The sequence below is a fragment of the Lathyrus oleraceus genome, chromosome 6, assembly GCF_024323335.1.
Source record: "Lathyrus oleraceus cultivar Zhongwan6 chromosome 6, CAAS_Psat_ZW6_1.0, whole genome shotgun sequence".
NCBI lineage: Eukaryota > Viridiplantae > Streptophyta > Magnoliopsida > Fabales > Fabaceae > Lathyrus > Lathyrus oleraceus.
This window is the reverse complement of record NC_066584.1, coordinates 35,886,290-35,912,897: the sequence shown is the minus strand read 5'-3', so window position 1 is coordinate 35,912,897 and position 26,608 is coordinate 35,886,290. Positions and strand designations below refer to the sequence as shown.

Here is a 26,608-nt window from a genome sequence, read left to right as displayed (position 1 = left end):
ACGGTTGTCATTGTTGCAGCGGATTAGGATCAATAACCAAGGCTCTTAATGCCAAATGTTGGAACATAAAACATTAAACTGAAAATTGAAGGTTCAACAATGGTGGAAGAAAAGAAGATTGGGGAAGATGAAGTTGAGAGAGAAAAATAGAGAGAATAGTAATATTTGGATGAGTATAGATTTTTGCATTAACCTTGAATTGAAATGATACAAATGTATTTATATATTGGGAATAAAAGCTACAACTAAAGTGACTCTAAAAAAAATAAAATTTGTTAATTTTGGAAGGATAAAAAACAGAATTTTAATTTTCAATTAACAAGTTTGCCAAGATGACATTGTTAGTGAATTAATGCGGCGTCTCATCCATGGCGAAGTGAATATCTCAAATACTACGACTAAGAGCCTGTTCTGCACTTTAAGTTGTGATCATGACATGGCATGCTTAAGTCCATACAATTACAAACAAGATGCCTTAACAAAAGCATTTTTTTCTTTAACTTTTCGCAATGCAATCTAATATTTCCAAACAAGTCCTTATGTTTAGAGTTTTCAATGAATTATGAATAGCACAAAATAAAATAAACACATGAAAATGTATTATGGTTTCTACAATAGTTAGTTGCATGTGGAGGAAAATCATCCTAATGTTTGACATGTGGATTAGGCTTGTGATAAGGAATGCACATGTGAAATTAATTTTAAGAATAGTGTGTCACTACTCATTTCTTAGTTGGTGTTTGGACATGTTTGTTCCTCCTTTGTCCTAAACAACCACCAACTGACCAACACCAATAAAAAGAGGATTATCAAATCTGAGGACCAAGACTCTTCAATATAGAGGATAGATGCACACCACACGATACTCACATGATCATGTTAGAATCTCAATTAGGACAAAGTCAATATGGGGTTGTAAATTGTAATGATACCTTTCCATATTCAAATAAATATTACATTAACTTATTGAATCAAATAGTACATTTGATTTGGAAAATAGTTGAAGAATAAAGTATATCATATGAGGCTTTGATTCTATTATCATTATGAGTAGCATCATTGGTGAAGGAAATAGTTTTATGGGTCACATGTCACATGTGAATCTGCTAAAGTTGTAAAAAAACACCATTGTTTTCCATTTTATCTTTATAAATGAACAAAGAACATGCTTATTGAAAAAAATGACAAGGTACACAAATTTCTTGAGTCAACTATAACACATTTGACTTTGAGGGGAATAATACAATTACAAGATCTATTATATAAAGTCTGATTAAAATTACATCTTAACTTTTGTTATTACTTATTTGCATTATTGACAAAATAAATTTGCCCAAAAAACTATTTTTTGGGACAGTTAATACAAAATAAAACTATAAAAATAGGAGCTATATATTCCCACAATTGAGGTTGTAACAACGTAAATCCTTTCTATAGATATAAATCTGTGGTGGTAAAGATCAAGTGGATAAACCGGCCAAAAATGCCACGCCTGTCGATGGTAACCACGATGAACCGGAGATGAATTGGGCCACCGTGTATCTATTGGCCTCCACCGTTGAAGTAATGACCCGGTACCCGGGCCATTTGACCCGTTGTCCGATGGCTGCACCGGGCCCATAATTCATGTACTCACCATAATACAAACTTTTTAAAGCAAATTCTCCGTTCCATTCTAACCATCCATGCGGATGCACGTGATCACTCATGTAGGACAACATATAAACGGTCCTAGCGTACATTTTCCATGGACGGCCCAGATACGTTTCGATGCTGCCCTTTGATGCGGCGAGCTCCGGGGCAGGCAGGATCCGACAATCATGAATGGATATACCCGTATTTTGATTCGGGTCTTTTCTATTTTGTGCTGTGATTGTGTTCTTTTGTTGGGCCATGGGCTTGCGTGCATAAATGTTACATTTTTGAAAAACTACCGCAGCATTTCCGAATATAAAATCGACCGTGCCATAGATACTACATTCACGGTAGAATTGACGGTTGGAGTGGACATAGCACGAGTCTTGATACCCCACAATGTTGCAGCGGTACACCACCGCGTGATCGGCTCCGACACGGAGCGCCACTGCCTGGTGCTTCTCCGGTCCAGCATAATTCTCAAATGTAATATCACGTGCCATGAATCCAGCACCACTAGCAGCTGCGTTAAGTAACAAATGTGAACTAATTAGATTGAATAAATTAATTAAGTTACAAAAAAAATTATTAATTTTTGACTAAAAAATCAAGAATCTGATATTGTCGACAAATTTGTCTTGTAATGCATGATTGACCCGTAACGAATAATTTAATTTGGAGTCATTGATGTTTGGTGTGAACAAAGAAACAATTGATTAAAAGAAACAATTGATTGATTAGTGTTAAGATAGTAGTAATATTGTATGATGATGATAAAAGTCAAGAAGTAAATGATTATTTAAGGAATGCGTGAGATTAATGCAATGTCACGCTAATTAATTACTTAACTAATTAAATTTTAATCTAAACAACACTATTTAGAACTACATGGCTTAAACTGTAACATTAATCAATTTTTTTTTTTAATCTTTTGTGGTAAAATTAACCAAGTGTATTTAAACCTTTTTGATTGTGAAAGTGCAGTTTACAAAACGCATTATGTGAGAACTACAATAATACATGCATTGATGACATGCACATCACGATCAAACATGCTGTTTTTGTTTCGTAAATACTAATATAACAGGCTGTCTGTCATGTCATATGTATGGTTCCATTCCATCATTCCATCATTTTAAATACAGAAACGGTGGGGGTATTATTGTCCAAATAAGTACACTTTCACTTCTAGGTGCATGCACTTTCGATTTTATTTAAAAAAGAAAATTGATTTTTTTAAATTTATTAAATAATCAATAATCAATATATCCGATATATTATACATTTAAATATATAAATTATTTAATAAATTTAAAAACTAAATTTTTTCTTATAAGTTAAAATCGAAGTTAATCATACTATTTATTATTGAATTTATTAATTTTTAAATTTTTTATTACTATTATTTTATAAAAGCTCAAAAACCTTACCAAAGGAAGCGGTGTGGAAAGTGGTCATGCCATCTGCTACACTTTTTCTTCCTGTAATGACAGTTTTGCCCTTCCCATCTCCTATAAACATGATATTGGTCTTCTTTTTTCCTATCTTTAAATTATTCTCTTCATATCTGAAATTTCCATTATAACAAAAAGTCAGATCATACGTCACATTTTCATCTACTCCAAATATATTACAATATCAAAAGAAAAATAACTATAACTTACAATATTTAGCAAAAACATTTACTAACATTAATTGAATATATACCCATTAACGAAAACAGATGCATAATCAAACATAATTAGAAACTATTGATTATGCTTATAAAAGAAAAACTATGGATTATTAGCATAATTTTGTTTAGACAGACAGTATCAAGAGAAATCTCACTATCAATCACTTATATTAATTATTACATGTTTCAACTACATGCAAATAAATATATTTTTTAAACAATAACTTAATTTTCTTTTTCTAGATACATATCATATCACTACCTCACTACGTTTATGTAGTTTGTTAAATAAAAACAAAAAATATATATTTTTTCAAATGAAAAAATCATATTAAAAAGTACGTCAGTTATCTCGGAAATTGAAACCTTTTCAGAAAAGTTTTTTCAGAAAAGTTTTTATTTTACTTTTTTAAACGGTGAAAAACAAAAGAAAGAGATATAATTACCTCCCTCCCCTCACGTAGATTATGAATCGACGGCTACTATGTTCCGGCGCAATCTTAATAGCTTCGGCAATTGTCTTCACCGTGCCATCGCCGCCACTCTTTGAAACGACGATATCAGCTTGTATCTCCGATACCGGTAAACTCAACAATCTCCTATCTCGTTTCTGAAGCCATTCCGGAAATTCTCGCGAGATATCACCGACAACAACATCACGATCATGCTTTTTATCATCAATTCCCATTAATCTTCTTTTGTTCTGTATCGGCACTCCCGTGAAATCACCGTCACTACTCCCGGAAAATATCGCTAGAGAATTACTCACGAGTTCCGACAGGTCCTTCAAGTTACCAACCATCTGATCCTTAACGGTGCCGGTAGTGTCTTCAAATCCCTCCAAACACGTGTCTTGGTTTGTTAGCGCGGCGCTGAGCCACGTCATGACGTCCTCGTTTGATCCCGCGAGTCCGATTTGTTGATCGTCGCGGGATGAAGTCGAGGACATGGTCATGAGCGAGTCCATGGAGAGCTTTATCGCGTCCATGGACTCATCCATTAGTTCGAGGCAATCCTCGTATGCAGCGCTAACTTTAGTGTCTGCGACTGTGTACGAGAGACCCGACGAGGCGAAGAGTGCCTTGCTGATGTGGCGGTGTGTCATGTTGAATGATATATGAACTAGTTCTTGCTCGGAAGCGGAGGTGGAGCCGGGGAAGTCGAGGAGGGAGTTGATGCAAAGTGTGGGGAATCTCGTCTTGCTGCAGGTTCGGGAGATTGCTTGAGTTGGTTTGGCGCGGAGGTTTGAAGCGTTTTGACTATCGGAAGCGCGGGAACGGACGACGGTGATGAGTGCGGCGGAGATGGCGGAGGCGATGATTAAAACCGCGGCGAGGATTGAAAGCATGATGAGTTTCTTTTTGCTTTTTTGATTAGAATTCGATGCGGCGGAGTTTGTTAGAGGGGCGGTGGACCGTGATGAACCACCGGGATCGGACGGACCAAGTCTATCAAAGTCCATTGTGAGAATTTTTGAGAGAGAAAGTAAGTTATGAAGAGAGTTTGTTAAACTTGTTGTAGTGGTTTTTATAACTATGGTTGTGGTTTGTTTGAAGATAGTGTGTGAGAGTGAGTGAGTTAAAGTGAATATTTGAAAGTGTAAAAATGAAAAATGCAAGTTATTAGGTTGGTGTGAAGTCTATGTCTAACGAATTAGCTAGCTGGATGCTACTAATTTTTCCAAGAATTGTCAATTGGATGGATCAATATATAGATGGAGTTTTCTTCTACTTTCTAGTTTCTTTTTCTTTTTTATATCATATGTCTCTTCCTCAATCTTTAGTTTACTTATCTGCTATAAATTAGGTTTATAGTTTATCCAACTATAAACATCATATACTTTTTTTAAATATGTATTTTCACGTTCTAGATTTTCAATTTTGAATGTGAATGGACGTGTTAAGAGTCTCACGTCAAATAATATGTAATTTGAATACATGCAGTTAAACGAGAATAATCGTCATCTTGCAAAAAAAAAAAACAATTTTAAAAAAATGAGATAGTAAACTTGTAGGATGCAATTGCTCTTACAAATTTTATATGTTTCTTAATATAATGACATAAAGTGTAAGGAGATTGTGAAGTTTTTTTATTTAGATAATGAATGGTGACTATGTACCTATTATGTAAGATGAATTGTTAAATTATTAGAATATTTGTGTTTGTTCCAATAAAATAATGGAGGGTCTAAGAATGAAGAAATATGAAATAGTTTGAAACTTTATGAATTGGGTAAAAAAAGGGACTTTTGTGTTGTGCCTTGAGTTTCTTAACTATTAAGCTAATGCTCCAATGACACATATCCTTGTTGTCCAACTCTAATGTGTTTTTAATTGTTTTCTAACCTTTCTACTGTATAATCATGTCACAAAAAAGTTCCCACTTATTCTTCCTATTCTTCTTTTGTAAGTTAGAAATTGCTTTTTTTTATTAGATGCGTTATATATGGGTTAAGAAAATTACTTTAATTGTGCGTAGAATTTATGCTACACTTTTCATCATTTAGAATAATTTGTTGTGGAAAAATGGTATGATAAAAGAGTTTTTTTTACATGAAAAAGATTTTATTAAAGAGTGTAATGGAATTTTCATTATGAATTTCTCACATTTTATTTAACGTAAGAAGCCAAAAGATATGTTTGGTAATGAAACAGTTGACAAGACAAATGAAGTCAACTGCTAACCGATTAAGTAGAGTCTGTTAGATAATTTTATTCATTAAAATAATGTAATTATAAAAAATATTATTTAATTAAAGTATATTCTATTGGGAATTTGTGTTTATTTTAGTGCATGTTATATATTACTTTTAGCTTCTTTTTTTAAGTGTAAAGGTTATCTATACGTTTCTGTTATATCCATTGGATTATGTATTTGTGCATGATTAATTGGGCTTTATTGAATGAAAATGATGGATTGTATATAATTCAATATAGAACTTCAATTCAATAACCAAAGATAGATAGAGATAAAATATGTAATAAAATAAAGGTATGTGGCCATGAGGAATATAAAATAGAAAGAGGTAAAATAAAATGGAATAGATGCGTTGGGGCCAATTAAGATGTAAATAGGTCACCCACTTTTATATATTCCATGTTAGTAAGAAGTGGCAATGTTTTATTACCCAATAAAAAAAGAATTGATGTTTTATGGAAACTAAGTTTATTATTTCTAAGAGACACATCATACATCAAATGTAGTAATTAGTTTTAAAAAATGTTTTTCAGTCTTGTTGTTAATAGTTATTACAAAACGTTACAAGATAATTACAACACAATGTATAGTTGGATAATGCAAAAAAAATAGAATTTATTAATGTAGTTCCGTAAGATTCAAAGTGATTTTTTTTTAAATAATCCCATAACATCAAATAATCATTTAAAGGAAAATACTCAAGAAAAATAGAATGCATCATCAACTCTAGACAAATAATACGCCTCATTCCCGATGTTACAGATCAGAGCATATAAACCAACTAAATAGCGATAAGTATAAAATAGGTGAAGAAAAGCTCCAAGACCATCTTCCAACTCACAAGCAAACTACTCATCCTTTTAATTTTCACCATTAACATTTGTAAGGTGTATTCTCACTCATTTCTTGTTTGTTTTGTGTGGCTTTGATGAATTGTTGTACAGATACTCAGCAGGAGTAGTTTCTTATGAGTTGGAAGATGGTCGTGGAGCTTCTCTTCACCTATTTTATATTTATCGTTGTTTAGTTTGTTTATATGCTCCAATCTGTAACATCGGAAACAAGGTGTATTATTTGTCTTGAGTTGATGATGCATTTTATTTTCCTTTAAATAATTATTTGATGTTATGAGATAATTTGAATCCTGATACGAGATCAAAAAAATATTCATGAAGTATGTGTGTTGTGTTTTGAGTAGCATACTAAGTTGTGACTTTCTCTTTTATATTGAGAGTCGGGGTTTAGGGTGTTATAACACACCTTTTTATTCCTCGAACAATCGAATGTCGGGCGCACACCTCTTTTTAGGTCGAGCATTCGTCTTATGCAGGCTAATAATGATGTTTAAATTCTTTTCCATAAATAAATTTGGATTAAAAAGGGAATAACCAGGTGCAGACCTCTCTATCCTTGAGTAAGTGAGCACAAGGTGCACGCCTTGCTCTAGTTCAATTACTTGTCTTTCATATAAAAACAACCACAACCAACCGACTTTATTTTACGCTCTTGTGCGACCAAACAATTTCTTAATCAAACTTTAGCGCCGAAACACGAGTCTTTTCTTTAACGAATCTTTTTCTGCCATAACGCGATTAAACTCCTTTTTGCAATTAAAATCAACCAGCCCACAAACTTTTGTTACAACAACTACGAAGCTTTGAGTTCCCCATCGCACCTAGGAATACGCAGGAGCGAGATTCAACGTCTAATCAAGCACCAAAATAAAAACTTTTTTTATCAATTTTTTTCATTTCTTGTACATACTTTTAATAATTATAAGAAACTTAACACTTTAAACTAACATTTTTTCAAAACTAATTAAGTGGTAATCGTTATTTACAACAGATATCACAGAGTGTAATACCTTTCCCGTGAATAATCGACCCTCAAACCTAAATTTTATTGCGATGACCTTATTTTTGTTCCTCAAGGGTTTTGTCGATGTTTCCCTTTTAAAAAAATAAAATTGGTGGCGACTTCTTTGTCATTCAAGCATTTACGCGCTCAGACATTTTTCGCGCTGCGATAAAACCAGTGGTGACTTCTTTAATGCTCACCAAACCAAGTTCTAGAACCATAATTTTTAGAAATCCCAACCAATTTATGGGCTTCAGTGCTTATATCTCTACTAATAAATCTAACAGCAACATAGCTAAAATCAAGTATAAGGGCAAAACAATCGACTATAATTGGTGTCTTTCCTTTAATCTATATGTCTTTCATACGAACTCCATGAGCTTTTGTAACTACAACGTATTTTTCATGTCTTTTCTTCTTCCATGTCTTATTTTTATTACCATAAGTTTGAAGGAGAAGGGCGATCCAAAACGCAACGGAATTTAAAATTTCCCCTTTAATGATCCTTACGAATGGGCATGATCAGTGATAGAATCGTTACCTCTTGTGGCGATTGTAACCTTTGATGCAGATCTACGGAGCGATCACGAACTTGAACAATGACAACGCCTTTACTCAGTCCACACAAACAGATTTCTTCAATCTCAGTGCTAGCTGCTACGAATGAAGGCTTTGAGTGAGAGAGAGAGAGAGAGAGAGAGAGAGAGAGAGAGAGAGAGAGAGAGAAACGAAATTGCAACTACACTAATGCTTCTACACAAGGGTTCTATTTATAGAACCACTTGTGTGGGCTGCAAGCTAAAAAGCCCACCCAAGTGTATATGACCTATATCTTATAATATGCCAAATTCACTTAAGTGCGTGGTACGTTACCATATTTCGTATTCTACTTAAGTACATCGTACCTTACGATGTTCTACAATTCACTTAAGGGCGCCGTACATTACGGTATTCCTTAGTTACTCTATCTCTCATCAATCCGTCCTTTGTGTGTTACCCTGTTGGTTTTCGCGGCATTGACAATTATATTAAATCACGTAGTTAACATAATAAACAGTGAGCGGTATCTAGCAACACATCACTGCTACCCAAGACACGAAAATTTCATGTGATCTGACAAATCCTTTTGTGATAATACTTATGTGTACAATTACCCTTTTGCCCTTATATCTATATTGAACACAAGGCATAGACCGTGTCATCCTTGTCCAGTTCAATATTGGGCCCATAGACATTTATCTTGTTACGCAGGATGGGAAAATTCCATCTAGGTCACTCATGTCCCTTAGCATGCTTCGTGGAGTACCCATCAACTGTCTTTATGGTCATCCAATTACGGACAATGTTTGATCAGCAATAAGGCACTCGACTCTACATCTAGGGTCGATAGTGGTTTCAGGTCGAAAGGTGGTATACACCATTATCACCATGAGAATAACTTATGACATTTTGTATAACATTCTATATAGTATTCTCATAGCGGGTCAATCCAGTATAAATATTACTCTTAATATTCATACATATGTTTAAGACTTGATAACTCCTTATCCATGATCCATGAGATGTGATCATCAGTCTATATACATAATAGTCTTAATGCTTTAATGTTATCCCACTTCACAATAAAGCTCGACTACGGATACTTTAAGAATAGTGTCCTTATGTTTAATGTGATCTCATGATTAAGTCACACTTGATACATTAAACGGACTATCTATTCTAGGGACTTTATTAAACAAACATAATAAAGAAAAGGCTTTTTATTATTAATAAACAATTTGATACAAGTACCAAAAGTATTGACCTCTAGGGCTTACACCAACAAAGTTTTCATTCATTTCCTGGTTTCTACCATGTTTTCAGATGGATTCAAGAACTTTGTAGAGGAAATTGACGATTTAGAGATTGGTTTGAAGCGTGAAAGTAAAGACAAAAATTTGTGGTCTTTTTGAAACTTTAAACACATTAAATTTTCTTTGTTGGGGTTGTCACAATATAATATCATGACATCTTATGTTACACTCTTATTTGAGCTTTTGGTTACTCCACAATGATTAAATGCACTTACTTCCAACATTATTATACTCTGCTTTTGCCTAGTCAGTATCACAATATCCAACTAGTGAAGAAGTTGTATCAAAAGAGTATAAAGACCATAGTCAGATATTCCATATATGTACTTAATTATTCTTTTGACTTGAGTGAGATGAGTAATTTTAGGATTGGCTTAAAAGCGAGCACATACATCAATAGAGAAAGTAATGTCAATACGGTTGGGAGTGAGACATAAGAGGCTACAAATCATACGTCTGTAGAGACTTTGTTCAAAAGCCTTACCCTGTTCATCTTTAGATAGCTTGAGATGAGTAGCAATATATGTACATTTTTCCTACCATTTTCCATCCCAAATTTATTCATAATATTTCTAGCATACTAACTTTGGGAAACAAATATGTCATCTTTCATTGACTTTACTTGAAAACCAAGGAAGTAGATACGTTTTCCTACCATGCTCATTTCAAATTCATCTTGCCTTTATTGAACAAAATAGATAGTCTTTCACAATGACACCCTCTATTTTATTGACATCAATACTAGCATCTTACCTGACTTCCATATAATAATCATTCTCAATGACACCATCCACGTCATTGACATCATTACTAACATTTTGAATGACTTCCACATCCAAGTACCTATTGAGGAAGACATTTTTCATATCCATCTGATAAAGTTTGAACTTAAGGAGACGAGGCAATCCTAATAACAATATGATGGCTTCAAGAAGGGCAATTGGAGCATAAGTTTCATCAAAGTTAAACTCGTGGATTTAAGCATGGTCTTGTGCTACAAGAAATGTTTTAAAAATCGGACCGAACCGGCCGGTTCAACCGGTTGGATCGAGAACCGGAGATGAATCTGGTTGGGTCAACCTTTCAAAACCGTTAGTGGATCAAAATCGGCGTAAAACCAGAAAAACCAGATTGAACCGTCCAAAATCATTCGAACCAAAGAACCGGAGCCGATATTGTAAAATTGTCCGGTTCAAAAAAAATCATCAAATTAAGCATTTTTTTTTTTAAATTTTAATATGTCAATATCAAAACTTAACATACGTTCCCCAATCACCAAAAATAATTCAATATTTTTTTTACAACCATACAAACTTCTAAATTTTGTCACTCAATTATAGTTTTTCTTTCAACCACACTCCATCATCATCACGCCATCTCTTTTAAACATAGTGATATCCAATATAATATTGATTGTCGTTCAAGTCAATATTATTTGTTTTTGTCAATTAAGACTTGTTTGTCGTAGTTCAACTCAAATTTGTTTTTTTTGTTTAATGAAGTATAATGTATTATTTATTTTTAGTATTCTATCTTATTTAATTTAGATATTCTTAATTATTTGAAATTTATTTTAGTTATTATATTCTATTATTTTAATATCGGTTTGAATAAGTTTAACTTATTTTACTTAATTTTTTAATTTGGTCAAATTATTCTTAAATGAAGGTTGAAATGAAGTGTAGAACTATGTTATGTTATTATATGTATTATCGATATTGTTGTATTAACTTTGTAATAGATTTTTAAAATATTTATTTTATTAAGTTGTGAACGTATGATTATGTGTGACATGTCTATGAAATTTAGTTTTTTATTATTAGTTTATTTAATAAACGGTTCGACCGTAAGTTTAACAGGTTGAACTAATTAAATCTTAAACCGTAAGTTTCACCGGTTCGATCTCCGGTCCGATTTTTAAAATATTGGCTACAAGTTATGCTTTGTTTCTAGCAACAATCTCATGCTCATCAGACTTATTCTTGTACATCCATTGTACCGCAATGATATTAGTAGAGTTTGGTCTAAGAACAAGTTTCCATATTTCACTTCATTTCAAAGTGAACAAGCTCTTATGAATATTTTCTTCATGTGGGGAAACATTCATCTAGATATTCTTTGTTTCAGCATACTGTAAGGTGTTTCTTATGTTGTCAACAACTACTTGATCACCATTATGACCAGTGATATCAAAATCTTCATCTTTGTGGGGAGTTACTTCAATTTGAACGTCATTAACCAAGACTTTTATGGATTCCATCATAGATTTTGTGTGTTATATACTCCCTGCTATTAATGAAACATCTCATAAATATGCATTCATCACTACATATCACGTCTTCATCCATACCTAATATCTCTACATCTTACACAGTTTCTCGAACAATAGTTGAGAAGATGACATACCAGCATCCTTTGGACTCAATATTTGATTAATTATTTCAATTACACCCTCTATGACAATGGATGTAACGACTATTTCGTTTAATGCCTTAGCTTCTTTCCTAGTAACCTTGAGAAGACGGCTTCTTACGAGCTCTTACATGGGTGGGACATTAAGAACATTTTCACCAGCAGCCAGACCAGACTCGTTAAAATGTGGAATATTGTGAAGAACAATGTCTAGGACATGTTTCTCGACAAATAATTTATATCTAAAATTCTAAAGACTATGAGGAACGTAAACTTCAGCTTCAATAGCCACAATATCATGTCTTTTATTAATCAAAATTCCAGAAATCAGCGAACGAAAGTCAACAAGAAGTTATATGGCATAAAGCATGACTTTCGCCATTTCTTGAAAGGTATGGTTTTTCCTTTTGACAATCCTAATTTACTGGGGAGAGATGGGAGTAGAAAACTCATGAGTCATCCATTTAGTAGTTCAGAAAAGGTAGAAGTTAGAATTCTCAAATTATTTTCCATGTTGACTTTAAATGTGAATGATCCTGCCAACTTCTTCTCCCTTTTCACGTTGAAAACGGTGGCAAAAAGCTTAAAAAAGAAAGAAGGCAACAAACTTCTCATGAATAAACTCAAACATGGAGTAGTCATTATCATAGTCAAAGATATATATCTTTTCTCCAAGATCTCATCTTGCATGGGTCCAAATAAGATCCATATGAAGTAATTACGAAACATGAGTAAGATGTTTAACCTTCTTATGTGACATCTTGGTTTGCTTTCAAACTTGACATTCACCATAAAATTTACTTTCTTCAATTTTGATATCAGGAAGACCAATGGCGGTCTTTTCTGAGGCATTCTTCCTCATACTTCTAAGATTTAAGTGACTAAGTTTTTTGTACCACAACTTAATTTTTTTATCTAAAATGTCATCCATGATGTTAGTAACATGATCTTTAACATTCCGCTCTACAATGTTAGCAGCAGTCATCTTCCTCTTTACGAATTTATTTCTCTTAACGCTATGCTTATTCTTTTTCTCAACAGTTTTAGAGATATGACAAGTCTGAGATTATCTCTTCTCAGAAAGTGACAATGTGTTAATTTTTCGAAGATCGGAATCCTTTCATAAGTTGACTATGTTGTTTATTTATAATTGTGCATTCCATACTATCGAACTTGAAATATAACTCTTGATCACAAAGTTTACCGATGCTAATAAGATTAGTAGTGAGATCATCAACAAATAAAACATCGTTAAGATATGGAAGATCAGGATAATCTAACTTCCCTTATTCAAAAAAAAATATTTTAGCACCATCACCAAACATAACATAACTATTAAAATACAGATTGATGTCTTTCAGATAGTTTTTTTCTCCTATCGTTTAGTTAGAGCAACTATTGTCAAAATACAAATTTTCAGGAAAAAAGACTTTAAAAATTATACAAGCAATATGAATCAGATTGGAACATCAAACCTGTAATGTTTTTATTATCATTTTGATGGAAATAAAATCTAGACTTTTAAGAGCAAGACAACTCATAATAACATCAAATGTCTTCTATTTTTATGGAGCTTCGGATTAAGTAATCAATCTAACCAAAACACTAATATTAGACAACTTAACTCAACAATTACTTTCTCCTTTAAGGTTATTCACAATTTGATCACTTTAAAAGTACTTATTGAACTAAACTCCTTTTTTAGCCTACACATACTAAAATTTTCCTCAAATAAGTACTTATTAAACTACAACCGTTTCTTTAAAACCCTATTTAACTAAGAACCTATGTTGTTTATTTCATCAATTTTGGAAGAATTCATGACTTGTAAAGGAAAGAGAATACATAGTAATATGACAACCCTAACTAAGGACCACAAGTATTATTTTTTTGTCCTTAATCAATATAGAAATGAAATATAACCTACTAGGAATAGTATTGAGTGGCTCATGCACTCACCTAGTTAAGGACCACACTTTTCTTTCTTCCTTTTTCATGAATGAATAAAGACTTTATCTATGAAACACAGGTGATTCATGAACTATCATTTTGCTCAAATCACAAACCAACAACTCACTCACTCGTGTGCTTTTACTACGAAGTTTCACAAAAAAAACTTTTATGTGCCAAAAGGGAAATGATTCAAGAGAAAGTTCAAGTGAGACGATTTACATGAATATAACATGGTTTCATAGGAAAAGTTGCGATAAAAAAAATAAAAAACAAAGTGAATATTTCCATAAATGGTGAATATATAGTAATGAAATAGCAATAATGGAGACTTCATCAATAAGCAATCCCATATGATGCTTATGTATGTCCTCTCATTTTTTTTTGCCTAAATGATGTAAGCAAATCTTTTCCACTAAAGTTATATACTTTATATACTCCTAATGACACGATTTATGAAAATATTTTTTTTCTATCTTGAATTTCTTTAATATGATTAATATCCAGCATGATATATATAGAGTTTAGTTTGGGAGATAAATGTTTGATAACAGCACATGTGATTTGTTTTCTGGTATTTGTTCCTTCAATGGATCATCATGTGATTTGTTTTACTTAATTTTACTTCATAACCCTCAAAATATCTTTTTCAATGAAGAGTAATTTAAATATTAAAAAAATAAATTGTGGGTAGAAACATAATGTTTTGAGTAGAAATAATTTGTGGGCATAGAAATATAATGCTTTTGTAATATAATGTTTTTGTTGGAGAGGTTGGGTAGTTGAGGCTAAGCCATGTGATTTGAACCTAACCCGCAGAGCAAGAAATATGGGACTCCTATTATTCAACATGACACCTCCTACTTATTGTCGGGGTAAAAAAAATTATATCGTTAATTCATCACTATGATCCGTTTCCGTTTGTATTAGTTTATAAGAATTTAAAATAAAAATCAAACTATTTACGATATTCAATATCTAAGATTAACGGACGGTCTTTTCACACTATCAGTGTATTTCAATTAAATTCATAATTATTAAAATATCATTTTAACAAAAAATAAAATTGTAAAAATTAAATTAAATATTTTGAAGTTTTTAAAAAACTTGGTAACATTTTAAATTTTTCTGAAATTGCTTAAATACATATATAAGAAAACTATTTTTTTATAAGTTTATATTAAATTTTATGACAAATTCAATATAAATACATTAAATATATGTATTTATATCGGGTATGTAAAATATCTGATGCCAAGTATTTTGTATCATATCGTATTTTGATGAAATTTGATACAGATGTATAGGATTATACCAAATTTTTTAAAATATATGGTACAAATGCACGAATTTATAACAGATTTATTAATATATTCAATGCAAATGTTTGTGTTTATACCATATTTGTTATTATATCATGTGAAAATGCATATGACATTTTATAGTTGTAAAAATTTGATAGTTGTATATAGGTGATAATGGATTCTTACAAAATTCAATATGTAAAGTTTTTTTTATTTAATTTTTATTTTATTTTATTTTTTAGTGAGACAAAAAGAAGAAACGGTAGTGTCATACAAAGATGATGTTGATTGTCATTTGCGCATTAGGATGGATAAAATAGTTTTCATCGATTTTTACTGAATCGAGATCGAAGAGACTCATTGATCACATACTATCTGTTTGGGAGACCAAAAAAGTTAGGAGTACTAAATTCAATGCTCTAAAACTATAAGAGAGGAAGACACCACATCTCTATCCAAAATTTTAAGGCATTAGGTAAATGAGAATTCTCTCTTATAAATCCAACATTCCACTCATTCACGATGTGAGACTTTAATCACTCACACTTGCACTCAATACTATTCGCCTTAGACGTTATAAAGGTAGCGATGTGGAGGCACATGCTGTTGTGCGCAATCATGTTAGGCTAGAGGCGCACTCTAAGGTGTCTGGTCACATTAAGATTCATGTGACAATCATGATAGTGTCGTGGATGAGGTGTTCCTTGAAGGGTTCTTCGACCTTACATTGTTGAAAAGGTACGTAGATCACATCATTTTTAGATTTTTTTATGATTGTTTGTTGTTGGTTATGGACTTTATTCGTTGAATATGGAATTATTTGTTGTGTGACTTTATTTGGCGTTATTGTAATTAAAATATCATTATATAGTATAGCATGGCATAACATAGCATAACATGAACTTAACATAGATCTAACAAAACTTAACATAGATTAAACATACTATTTTATAAAGCTAACATGGTTCTGGATTTTATTCGTTGTATATGGAATTATTTGTTGTTATTTGTGACTTTATTTGGCGTTATTGTAATTAAAATATCATTACATAGTATAGCATGGCATAACATAGCATAACATGAACTTAACATAGATCTAATATAACGTTAACTTAACATAGATTAAACTACTATTTTATAAATCTAACATGATATTTTATTACCAAGAGTTGGTTCAGGATGTTTCATCATCTTTAAAATATCGTTAATTGATTTTGCAGGTGTCACATCCACCTCAATTGGACCCTCAACTTTGTAACAATGAAATACACTCCAGATAACTCTTACATTTGCATCAGTCTTTAGTTCAAATTTATTGAACTTCATCTTTCCTTCATATAATTATAGGTGAATAACTCAATCTTAGTCATTCTTTAATTGTCGATGGTATCTTCTAGCCTATTTGTTGTATCATAACGAATGATATCTATAATAATACAGTGATGTCTGCCAATATATTATGTCCATAATAACACTTCTACCAGAAGGAATTTTTTGTACCAATTATATATATTATGTGTTTTATTTTAAATTTTGAAAATTTTAATCGAATATATATATATATATATATATATATATATATATATATATATATATATATATATATATATATATATATATATATATATATATATATATATAATATATATATATATATATATATATATATATATATATATATATATATATTTATGTTTTTTGATATAAAAAAAATCATTTTTAACTAAATTTTTGAGAATGATTATTTTGAAAAAACTAATAAAATTTGAAGATAGATATTGTAATAGGTTCATTATTAACACTTAAAAAATATGTAGGGGGTGCAATGTTCAATGGTAGCGATTCCAAGTATAAATTTCTTGCAGAGCTATGTGGTTTGTGTACGAAATAAGCCCAAGCATGATCAAATGTTGTTTTGTCTTGAAAGAGTCGCTTTTCAGTACCCTATTTTTTGCTGTTACATACTCTTTCTCTTCTATAATAATAATAACAATTTGTCTATAATAAATCTTTTCATTAATATTTTTTGTATCATTTACTATTCTTATTTTATCCTTTTTTTAACTTTTTTAATTTCTCTTTCACATACCATTAAAAAAAGATAATTTTATTAAATAAAGTATAAGGGTCTGTTTGATTTGATTTTGTAAAACTGTTTTTTAGTTTTTAAAATTTGAAAATAAGAAAATTTGTTTGGTAGTCTAATTTTATAAAATTGTTTTTGAAAACTATTCTCTATTGAGAGTTTTAAAAATTAAAAAACTAAAACAGGTTTTAGAGGTTTTGGTTTTTGGTTTTTAGTTTTGGAAATTATGATGAGAAAAAATCAAGGAAAAGTGGTACACTTTTTAAAACGATTTTTAAAAGTAGAATTACCAAACATGTTATTTTATTGTTTTTCTTCAAAACTCTTTTAAAATTGATTTATAAAATAGTTTTTAAAAACTATAAATTTTTCAATTTTTAGATTTTAGAAACCAAAAACAATTTCTCCAAACAAGTTTTTAACTTTAAAATTTTTAAAACGATTTTTAAAAACAGAGCTACCAAACAGATTTTATTCCATTAATTTTTTTAAAAACAATTTTTTAAAACTGATTTATAAAATCATTTTTAAAAATAGAAAATCAAAACTCAATCAAACGAGCCCTAATTATTTTATTATATTAAATTAACAACATTTCTTTATATGAAATCTTAAAAATAATTTATAATTAAGAACAGAAATAGTATTCTTTTTGGTATCCTTTACAAATTACAACCACGGTTGTTTTTGGTATGTACTAGACAATCCATGTCCCAATAGCAATATTTCTTGTTAAGATTATAAGCATGCCATAGTTAGTGAAATGGAGGAGAATGATTGAGTTCATTTATGTGTATTTTCTTATACTCTGTGGCAGGAGTAAAAGCATAATTTTAAACTGAGTTTGAATAGACTCAAACCAGGTTATACACTCAATTTCTTTTGATAAATTAACTAAACTATGCACAATAGAATTTAAAGTAGGCTTTGTCGCGGCACGCTCTAGGTGATAACATAGTCGCTACCGAACTTTATTTATTTTAAAAGAAAAAGGAAAATATCAATAAAATCCTTAAAAGAAAAATAAAATGGTCATCGCAATCGAATTCAGGTTCGGAAGTCGATTATGCGAAGGAAAAGTATTAGCACCTCTCACATCTGTTGTACTCAACGAGAACTATTTAGTTAGATTTGCGAATATAATGTTAGCTTATGTTACTTGTTTTCTTCGAGTTATTCAAATGTTGAAAAGGAAAAAAGAAAAAATCGCAAAAAAATTTTTTATTAGGGTGCTTGACAAGATTGCGGATTTGTTGGAACAAAATTGGTTGATACCATATCCTTTGGGTTTTGATGATAACAAAGTATTTAAAAGAACAATTTGGTATTCTAACATTTATTCAAGTATGTAGGATTATATGATTAAGAACATATAAAGAGAAGCTTGAGGAATTTGCATTTGAAGATCAGACTCTGGCTTCGAAGATCACTTCTGAAGACTCTGGCTCAGATGAAAGATTCAAACTCTGAAGAAGTCAACTATGAAGAAAATCAGATTCTGATAATCCAGACTCTGAAGCTTCAAAAGCCAAGAAGTGGACTCTAAAGTGATTTGCTTCTGAAGAGTGAAGTCTGAAGGAAGTCAACCTCTAAAGCACAGCCTCTTCAATCGAGGAAACTCTGACAGGCTCATAGTACTTTTGATCATGTCAAGACTTAAGGAAAAATCTCTCATTTGATGTCTGAGCTTCAACGAATAATTCCTCTTGCAGAAAGGTACTTTGCCGATGTGTCTAATCAAGTACAAAACTATCTCAACCTTTTGGTGAAAGTATTCAACGTCTCTTTTCTCATAATCTATATAAGGAGAAGAAGATCAGAAGAAGAACACTACCAAGCTATAATACAACACACTGCTAGAGACTCTGAACCTTAACAATCAAAGAAAATTCACTATGTCAAATTTACTAGACTTAGAACATCTAACACTTGTATATTCTAGAAGTTTTTAAGTCTTAGAGTCTTTCTAAATTGAGTACAACGGATGTGGGGGATGTTAATACTTTTCCCTTACATAATCGATTTCCTTACCCTTTTTCTCTTCCCCTGGATTTTATCGATGTTTTCCCTTTTTCTTCGGGAATAAATAAAGTTTGATGGCGACTCTGTTTTATCTTTGAGCGTGCGATGTGCTCAGGTATTTTTCGCGCAGCTTCAACTGGTGACTCTGCTGGGGAAATCCTTGCTTTTGCAAGTAGGAGTCTAGCCTAGTTTTGTTTGTTTGGGTGTTTATCTTTATCGCTTTACTTACTTTATCTTCATTATTTATTGCTTTCTTTTATTGCTTTAAATATGAATTATTATGTTATTCTGGATATTTGTATTCTTGTTGTTGTTAGGTTGGGATGATGTTACATGAGAGAAGCTCTACACCCGAGTTTGAGCATAAACACAAGATAGTATTGTGACTAGAGTCGTGTTGGCATACTTGGAGTTAGTCCTCGATCATGGTTGACATGAGACATCACACCTAGAGTAGATCATTTTGAGAGCATCATTGTCCGATGAGTCATTCATCCCAGACAATGGTATCTCAATTTGGGTCCATGACTCTAGGGGCCTTTTTAGGATTACCTTTGAAGACTAGTACATACTTGTGAGGGGATATTGGGTTCTTTCAGAAAACCAAGACCCTACACACCTTGTTTCTCATGTATATGTCTAACCTTTGAACCTACATCAAGCAGAATATACAGATTATCTAGAATGTGCCAAAAAATTTGAATTTATGATATTGCATCTTAATTACATCATATATAATCATTACATCATAAATTTGATATTTAGCATGTGCATTTTTTAGGGAATCTTCAGTCTGTCATTTGTAATAGTCCATCCAGTTATGGATAAGTCTGACAGAAGAAATACCTATCAGTATAAACTCATAGATTCTAAGCTTGATGAGCTAAAGAAGCTTGGGGCTCTTTTGATCGGTGACCATGGGGATGCCAGTAAGAAGGCGTATTGTAACTTGCTAGGAGTTTTATTGACCAAGGAGGATGCAAGATTGATTCTCACCTTCGCACGGTTCTATGATCCTCTTATGCGCTGCTTCACGTTTTAGGCTTTCCTTCTGGCTCCCACGCTAAAAACGTTTGCTCACATCCTTCATATGCCAGTCAGAGACCAGGTTCCTTATATGAGTGCAGATTGTTTTCCGGAATCCACCATGATTGCTCAAGCTTTTCATCTGAAGAAGGAGTTAGCTGATTATAATCTTCGGGCTAAGGGTAATGTTAGAGGTTTTCCTTCAAAATTTCTTTTGGAGAAGGCCACATTGTTTCCTAATAGTGGAAGTTGCATTCTTTCTATGTTATCTTTGCTCTTCTTATCTACGGTTTGGTGTTGTTCCCAAATGTTGAGGGTTCCATTGAGAAATCCATTATTACCACTTTCATCTCTGAGAATCCAGTACCCACTCTTTTAGTCGGTGTATTTTTCTCCTTTCTTTGGAGGAATCAGAAGAAGGATGGGACAATTAATTGACGTATCCCTTTACTTCACAAATGGATCCTAACCCCTTTTCCGAGAAAAGGGCCTTTTGCTGACAACATTAGAGCTTTGAAATGGTCTCAGAGATTGATGTCTTTGAGTGTCGATGATATTGTTTGGTATAGTCGTGACTACGATGGGGTCGAGCCTATTTTTAGTTGTGGAGATTTTTAGAATGTCCTCTCATTAGTGCCAAGCGTGGATTGATCAACTACAATCTTGTTCTTTCACTTCTTCAATTGGGTTATCCGTTAAAAGAGAAGCCTTAGGACAAACAGTTGGACGAATTTCTTGTGGCTGAAGGGGTTGAGGATTCTGAGATGCTGAAAAGGGTACGCCGCGCTTGAGGCAAGATCCACCGTATTGGGAAGAAAGAGTCAAGAGTCAAGACCATCAAGCTACCATATCCATGGGAGACTTCCATGAGTTTCAAGCCGACTATACTCCAAATTGTTGTTGTCTCTGAAGTGGATAAACTCAAGGAGACTATCAAGGTATTAGAAAAGGAGAAGGTTGATCTTCGATCTGACCTTGGTAAGGTCACACTAGAGAGAGAAAATTTGAAGCTCAACCTTAATCAAAATAGGGAACAAGCACTCAAAGCAGATAATGAGGCTCAAGGTGAACAACACAAGAGAATGAAGATATGTGAAGCTCTAAAAGGAACCTATGAGAGCCTTTCTTCCAAAAAGAATCAAATTGCAGAAGCTTAATACCAAGCCATAAATATGGAGATTAATTGTAAAGATCATATTAGAAGTCTTTGTTATTGAGCTAATAACAATAATCTAAAGGAAAAAGAAGATTGAAGCTCCTTCAAAGAGGATCCAGCCAATCCACATTTGTGTTCCTAGTCCTTTCCCTTATCAAGATACCAAGGCAGTGCCTTGGAGATACGATACTACAACATATATGGGTGGAAATGAGATACAGTTTTCTGATGCTAAAATTGTAAGCATAGCTGGAATATGAGGCATGACCCATAATGGTCGTGTATTTTCTCCCAAATACACTCCCAAGGTAGCTCTGTCACCAACAGTTGTTCCTCATAGGGAGAAGGTTATTCCCACTCCTCCTCCACGGGCAGGGGAATTTGTTCTTACCATTCCGATTGTGACAACTGTTCTATCTATGAAAAAGGTACTCCTAGCAAAGTTGAAGAGGTTGAGACTTCTAAAGGTAAATATATGGTAAATGAACATGAACAAGTTGAAGGTCACGAGAAGCGTATAAATACAGAGGAAGGCATGGATTCCTCAAGTTGATAAAGAAAAGTGACTTTAAAATTGTTGACCAGTTGGGTCAAACCCCGTTTAAGATTTCAATTTTGTCTTTACTATTGAGTTCTGAGGCTCATCGTAAAGTGCTATTGAAGGTTCTGAATACTGCCCATGTGATGCAAGACATCATAGTTGATCAGTTTGATGACGTGGTTGCCAATATCACTGCTAGCAGATATTTGGGATTCAATGAGGCTGAGCTACCTCCCGAGGGGAATGCCCATAATGAAGTTGTGCATATTCCACTCGCATGTGTAGATACCTTGCTCTCTCGAGTCCTAGTGGATACAAGATCTTCACTTAATGTAATGCCCAAAGATACATTATGTAAATTGCAAGTAGAGGGACCCGAGATGAGAGTTAGTACGTTGATTTTGAGGGCCTTTGATGGCTCTAGGAGACAAGTTATTGGCGAGGTTGATTTTCCCATTTGTGTTAGGTTGCATCTGTTCACTATCACTTTCCAGGTAATTGAAATTAATCTAGCCTATAGCTACTTATTGGGTAGGCCATGGATTCATGTTGTTGGGGCAGTGACTTCCATACTGCATCAGAAGCTCAAATTCATGTTCAAAGATAAGTTGGTTATTGTATGTAGTAAGGAAGATTTGTTGGTCAGTGAACTATCATCGTTCAGATATGTTGAGACAAAGGAGGGGATAACTGAGGTCCCGCTCCATTGTTTAGAGTTTGAAGACGTTAGCTCTACTACCTTCAATAAGGACCAAACAATAACAATTGTTTTATCCTCAGTGAGAAGCGCCAGGGAAACCCTTGAGAAGGGTCCTCTCTCTGGTTGGGGTCAGATTGTTAATGTGGCTGAGAAACATGATCGATTTGGCATTGGTTATCACCCTTCAGCATGTCAATCAGGTTTGAGGAAGCAAAAGAAGTTCAATATTGTTATATTCAACAGTGCAGGCTTCCAGAATGATCATACCATGGCAGTTATTGGCGATGCAAGTTGTGGGAAGAAGGAAGCTCCAAGTTTTGTACGCAAGTGTCCTCCCAGACCCAAGATTAGCAACTGGACGACCTTCGTGGTCCCTATGATTTTTTGGAAAAAAATGTAATGCATTTTGTTTTCCTGATCCCTTGTCTCGCCCGAGAGAAGAGGATAGCTTGTAAGGGCCCCCTTGTTTTATAAACATTATGTGATTAATAAAAGAAAGTGTTTTGTATTCAAAATCATGTTCATTTCCCTTCTGTTATCTTACTTTTTCACTAAAATAAAATGGCAAAAGTTTCTTTTCTTTTTTCACTTTAAAAAAAAATAAGCATACTACAATAAGATCATAACATGCAGAGTAAATAAATCCATTGGTAACAACTCGACAAAAGTCCATTGTAAATCTGGACTTCCAATCAACCAAGCTGAAGACGATAGTAAGGAATATTGTGAATTATCGGCTGAACTAGCAAGCCTCCTTGAGCATGAAGAGAAAGAGATTCAGTTATATAAAGAGCCAGTGGAAGTAATCAACCTGGGTCTAAATAAGTCAGAAAAGAAGTAAAAATAGGGGCATCCCTTATAGAGCATGTAAACACTGAGTTGGTTAAGTTACTTCATAAATATGTTGACGTCTTTGCTCGGTCTTATCAAGATATTCATGGGTTGCACACAACATTTTCGAGCATCACTTACCACTCAAACCTAGATGTCCTCTAATCAAGCAGAAATTCAGAAGAACCAGACCCGACATGGCACTTAAAAACAGAGAGGAAGTTAAGAAACAGTTTGATGATGGCTTCTTAGCCATCTCTGAATATCCTTAGTGGGTTGCTAATATTGTCTCAGTTCCGAAGAAAGATGAAAAGGTTAGAATGTGTGTGGATTATCGAGATATCAATAAAGTGAGTCTAAAGGATGATTTCCTTTGCCTCACATTGATGTCTTGGTTGATAATACATCTCAATTCTCCATCTTTTCCTTCATGGATGTTTTCTCAGGGTACAATCAAATAAAGATGTCTCTAGATGATATGGAGAATACAACTTTCATCACACCTTGGGAAATTTACTGCTATAAAGTAATGTCGTTTGGTTTAAATAATACAGGGGCAACATATAAGTGTGCCATGGTAACCCTCTTTCATGGTATGGTTCATAAAGAGATTGAGGTTTACGTAGATGATATGATTGCCAAGTCCAAGACCGAAGACGATCATTTGAACCATTTGAGGAAGTTATTTTCCAAGCTCCGAAAGTTCAAATTGCGGTTGAATCGAGCTATTATTAGCAAGTTTGACCTTACTCTTCTTCGACGAGTCGAAATCTGCTAACCACATTTTTCAACCAGTCATGTGATTCAAGTAGCCTGAGTCGAGGAACCAGATCTTGGAGTCGACATGGTCATCTTCAACTGCAACCATAATCACCATATCTTCAGAATCATATGAATCTTGGCGTGCAAGGTTTGCTCTTTCCTCCTTGCCTTTTGTCACTCCCTTATCCTTATTGTACCAACAATTCATGGCCAAGTGATCCCACTTCTCACAATTATAGCATTACACATCTTTTTTCTCTTTATCTTTCTGATAGGAGTTTCCTTCTCCTCTTCTCGAGGATTCAAAGTCCTATCAACAACCTTATGTTTTTCAGGGTTCGACTAAGACTTCTTGCTCTGAGTCTTGTCTCCTTTGCCTTTGAATTTGTTAAGACCATTATGCTTCTTTCAAGCATGAGCCTGCAGTGCTTGTAACGAATCTTGAACCCCTTTCCTTTTGACAATCATAATCTCATGCGCCTCCAACGAACCAACCAAATCTTCTTGTTTCAGGGTTTCAAGATTGTTAGATTCTTGAATAGCTACAATAACGTGATCCAAGTGAGAGGTCAACGTACACATTGCATTATCAACTATCATCTTATTAGTTAGGATTTTACCACAACCCTTCATGAGATGGACGAGATTTTACATCTTCGACACATAGCATGCAATCTTTTCAACTTCTCCCATCAGCAACAATTCATATTGTCGTCGCAAAGTTTTCAATTCGATGACTTTGAATTTCTCACCTCTTTCATAGTAATTGACAAGAATATCTCATGCCTCCTTCGTTGATTCAGCATGAGAGATCTTGTCGAAATTGACTGAATCTACTGTCGATTGAATGCAATACGCAGTTTTGCAGTCTTTCTTCTTCACCTCCTTGTTCGTGACTCTCTGAGCATTAGTTTCATTCTCAGTAAGCTCAGGGGCGCCATTAGTAACCACTTTTAGGATTTCATGGAAGTCAAACAAGGATTTCATCTGCTTACTCCATCGGTTTCAATTTTTACCGTCAAAAATTGAAAGAGAATTCAAAATATCATTATTACAATTCATCTCTGCAGCGATTAATTAACAACCAACAATCTCGAAAACACGATCACCGACGTACGATTCTTAAAAATACGATCAAGAATCTAACTAAAGCTCTAAATACCAATTTGTTAGTGCGTGAGGCACTTTTAGTGAGTAGAGAAAGAATGAGAGTGAATGAAAAATAATGATTGTTATTATTATTGAAATACAACAAATTGAATTACATATATATATTTATATGCAACTAACTTGTCTACTAAATAACAAACCCTAAATCCTAATTAATTTTGGACTTGGGTCACACACAACTTGGATCATATTACTTATATCTCAACAATATACAACACTAATTGAGTTTAAGGTTCAACCATAGTCACATAATTGGCAGATATCCCCTATGAACAATGATTTGGTTCGCGCGTACCAGTCCGCGATAATTTTATGAATTGGTTCGCACGAATTCATCTGAAATTCGTGTAAAATGAAGTACTCATGAACCAAATATAAATTTCAAGTTTAAATAAGACACAATAATTGTCAAATAAACTAGAAATAATTTTATTTTTTTAACTTTTTAACTATTTTGTAATTATGATAAGGTTTGTATCACTTTGATAAAAGAGAATATTAATGATCATACCAATTAAAACTAAAGCTTTTGTGAGCTGATATAAAAGAGTAGAGTATACATTAGCTATTTATAACTAATTTTTTAAAGCAATGTTAATAAAGTAGTCGATATGGAACTATGAAATCTTTCTCCCAACCAATTTTCATTATAGTGATTTTTTTAATGATGACGTACTGATTATTATATTTGAACATACCACGAACTCAAATAGCGTACCGACTATGTATACCCCTCACATACCTAATTCTTTGAGAGTTGCGAACCGCATAGCCAAATTCGTACCACGTACCGAAACAAATTATGAACCGTGTGACCAGGGTCGTCCCAATCAATTTGGAGGCCCTGTTCTATTTTAAAATTAGATATTTAATAGATGAAAACACAATAAATTAAAAAGAAAAATATTTTATTTAATTGTAAATAAAATTA

The 26,608-nt window shown here is 33.0% G+C and overlaps 1 protein-coding gene across 1 annotated transcript; it reads right to left on the bottom strand.

The window, feature by feature from the left end:
- Nucleotides 1-1,227: 1,227 nt before the first annotated feature.
- Nucleotides 1,228-4,993, bottom strand: LOC127098494 (probable pectinesterase/pectinesterase inhibitor 61). The gene is made up of 3 exons (XM_051037102.1): nucleotides 3,757-4,993; nucleotides 3,066-3,202; nucleotides 1,228-2,158 (listed from the first exon to the last, which is right to left on the bottom strand). The coding sequence occupies exons 1-3, from the start codon at nucleotides 4,770-4,772 to the stop codon at nucleotides 1,461-1,463; spliced, it is 1,851 nt and encodes a 616-aa protein (XP_050893059.1). The 5' UTR covers nucleotides 4,773-4,993; the 3' UTR covers nucleotides 1,228-1,460.
- Between the last annotated feature and the right edge of the window lie 21,615 nt (nucleotides 4,994-26,608).

Coding starts and splice junctions, on each gene's coding strand:
- LOC127098494 (XM_051037102.1), bottom strand. CDS start 4,772: ATGGACTTTGATAGACTTGGTCCGTCCGATCCCGGTGGTTCATCACGG. Junction 3,203..3,756: donor ATCTACGTGAGGGGAGGGAG/GTAATTATATCT, acceptor TGGAAATTTCAG/ATATGAAGAGAATAATTTAA. Junction 2,159..3,065: donor TTTCCACACCGCTTCCTTTG/GTAAGGTTTTTG, acceptor TACTTAACGCAG/CTGCTAGTGGTGCTGGATTC.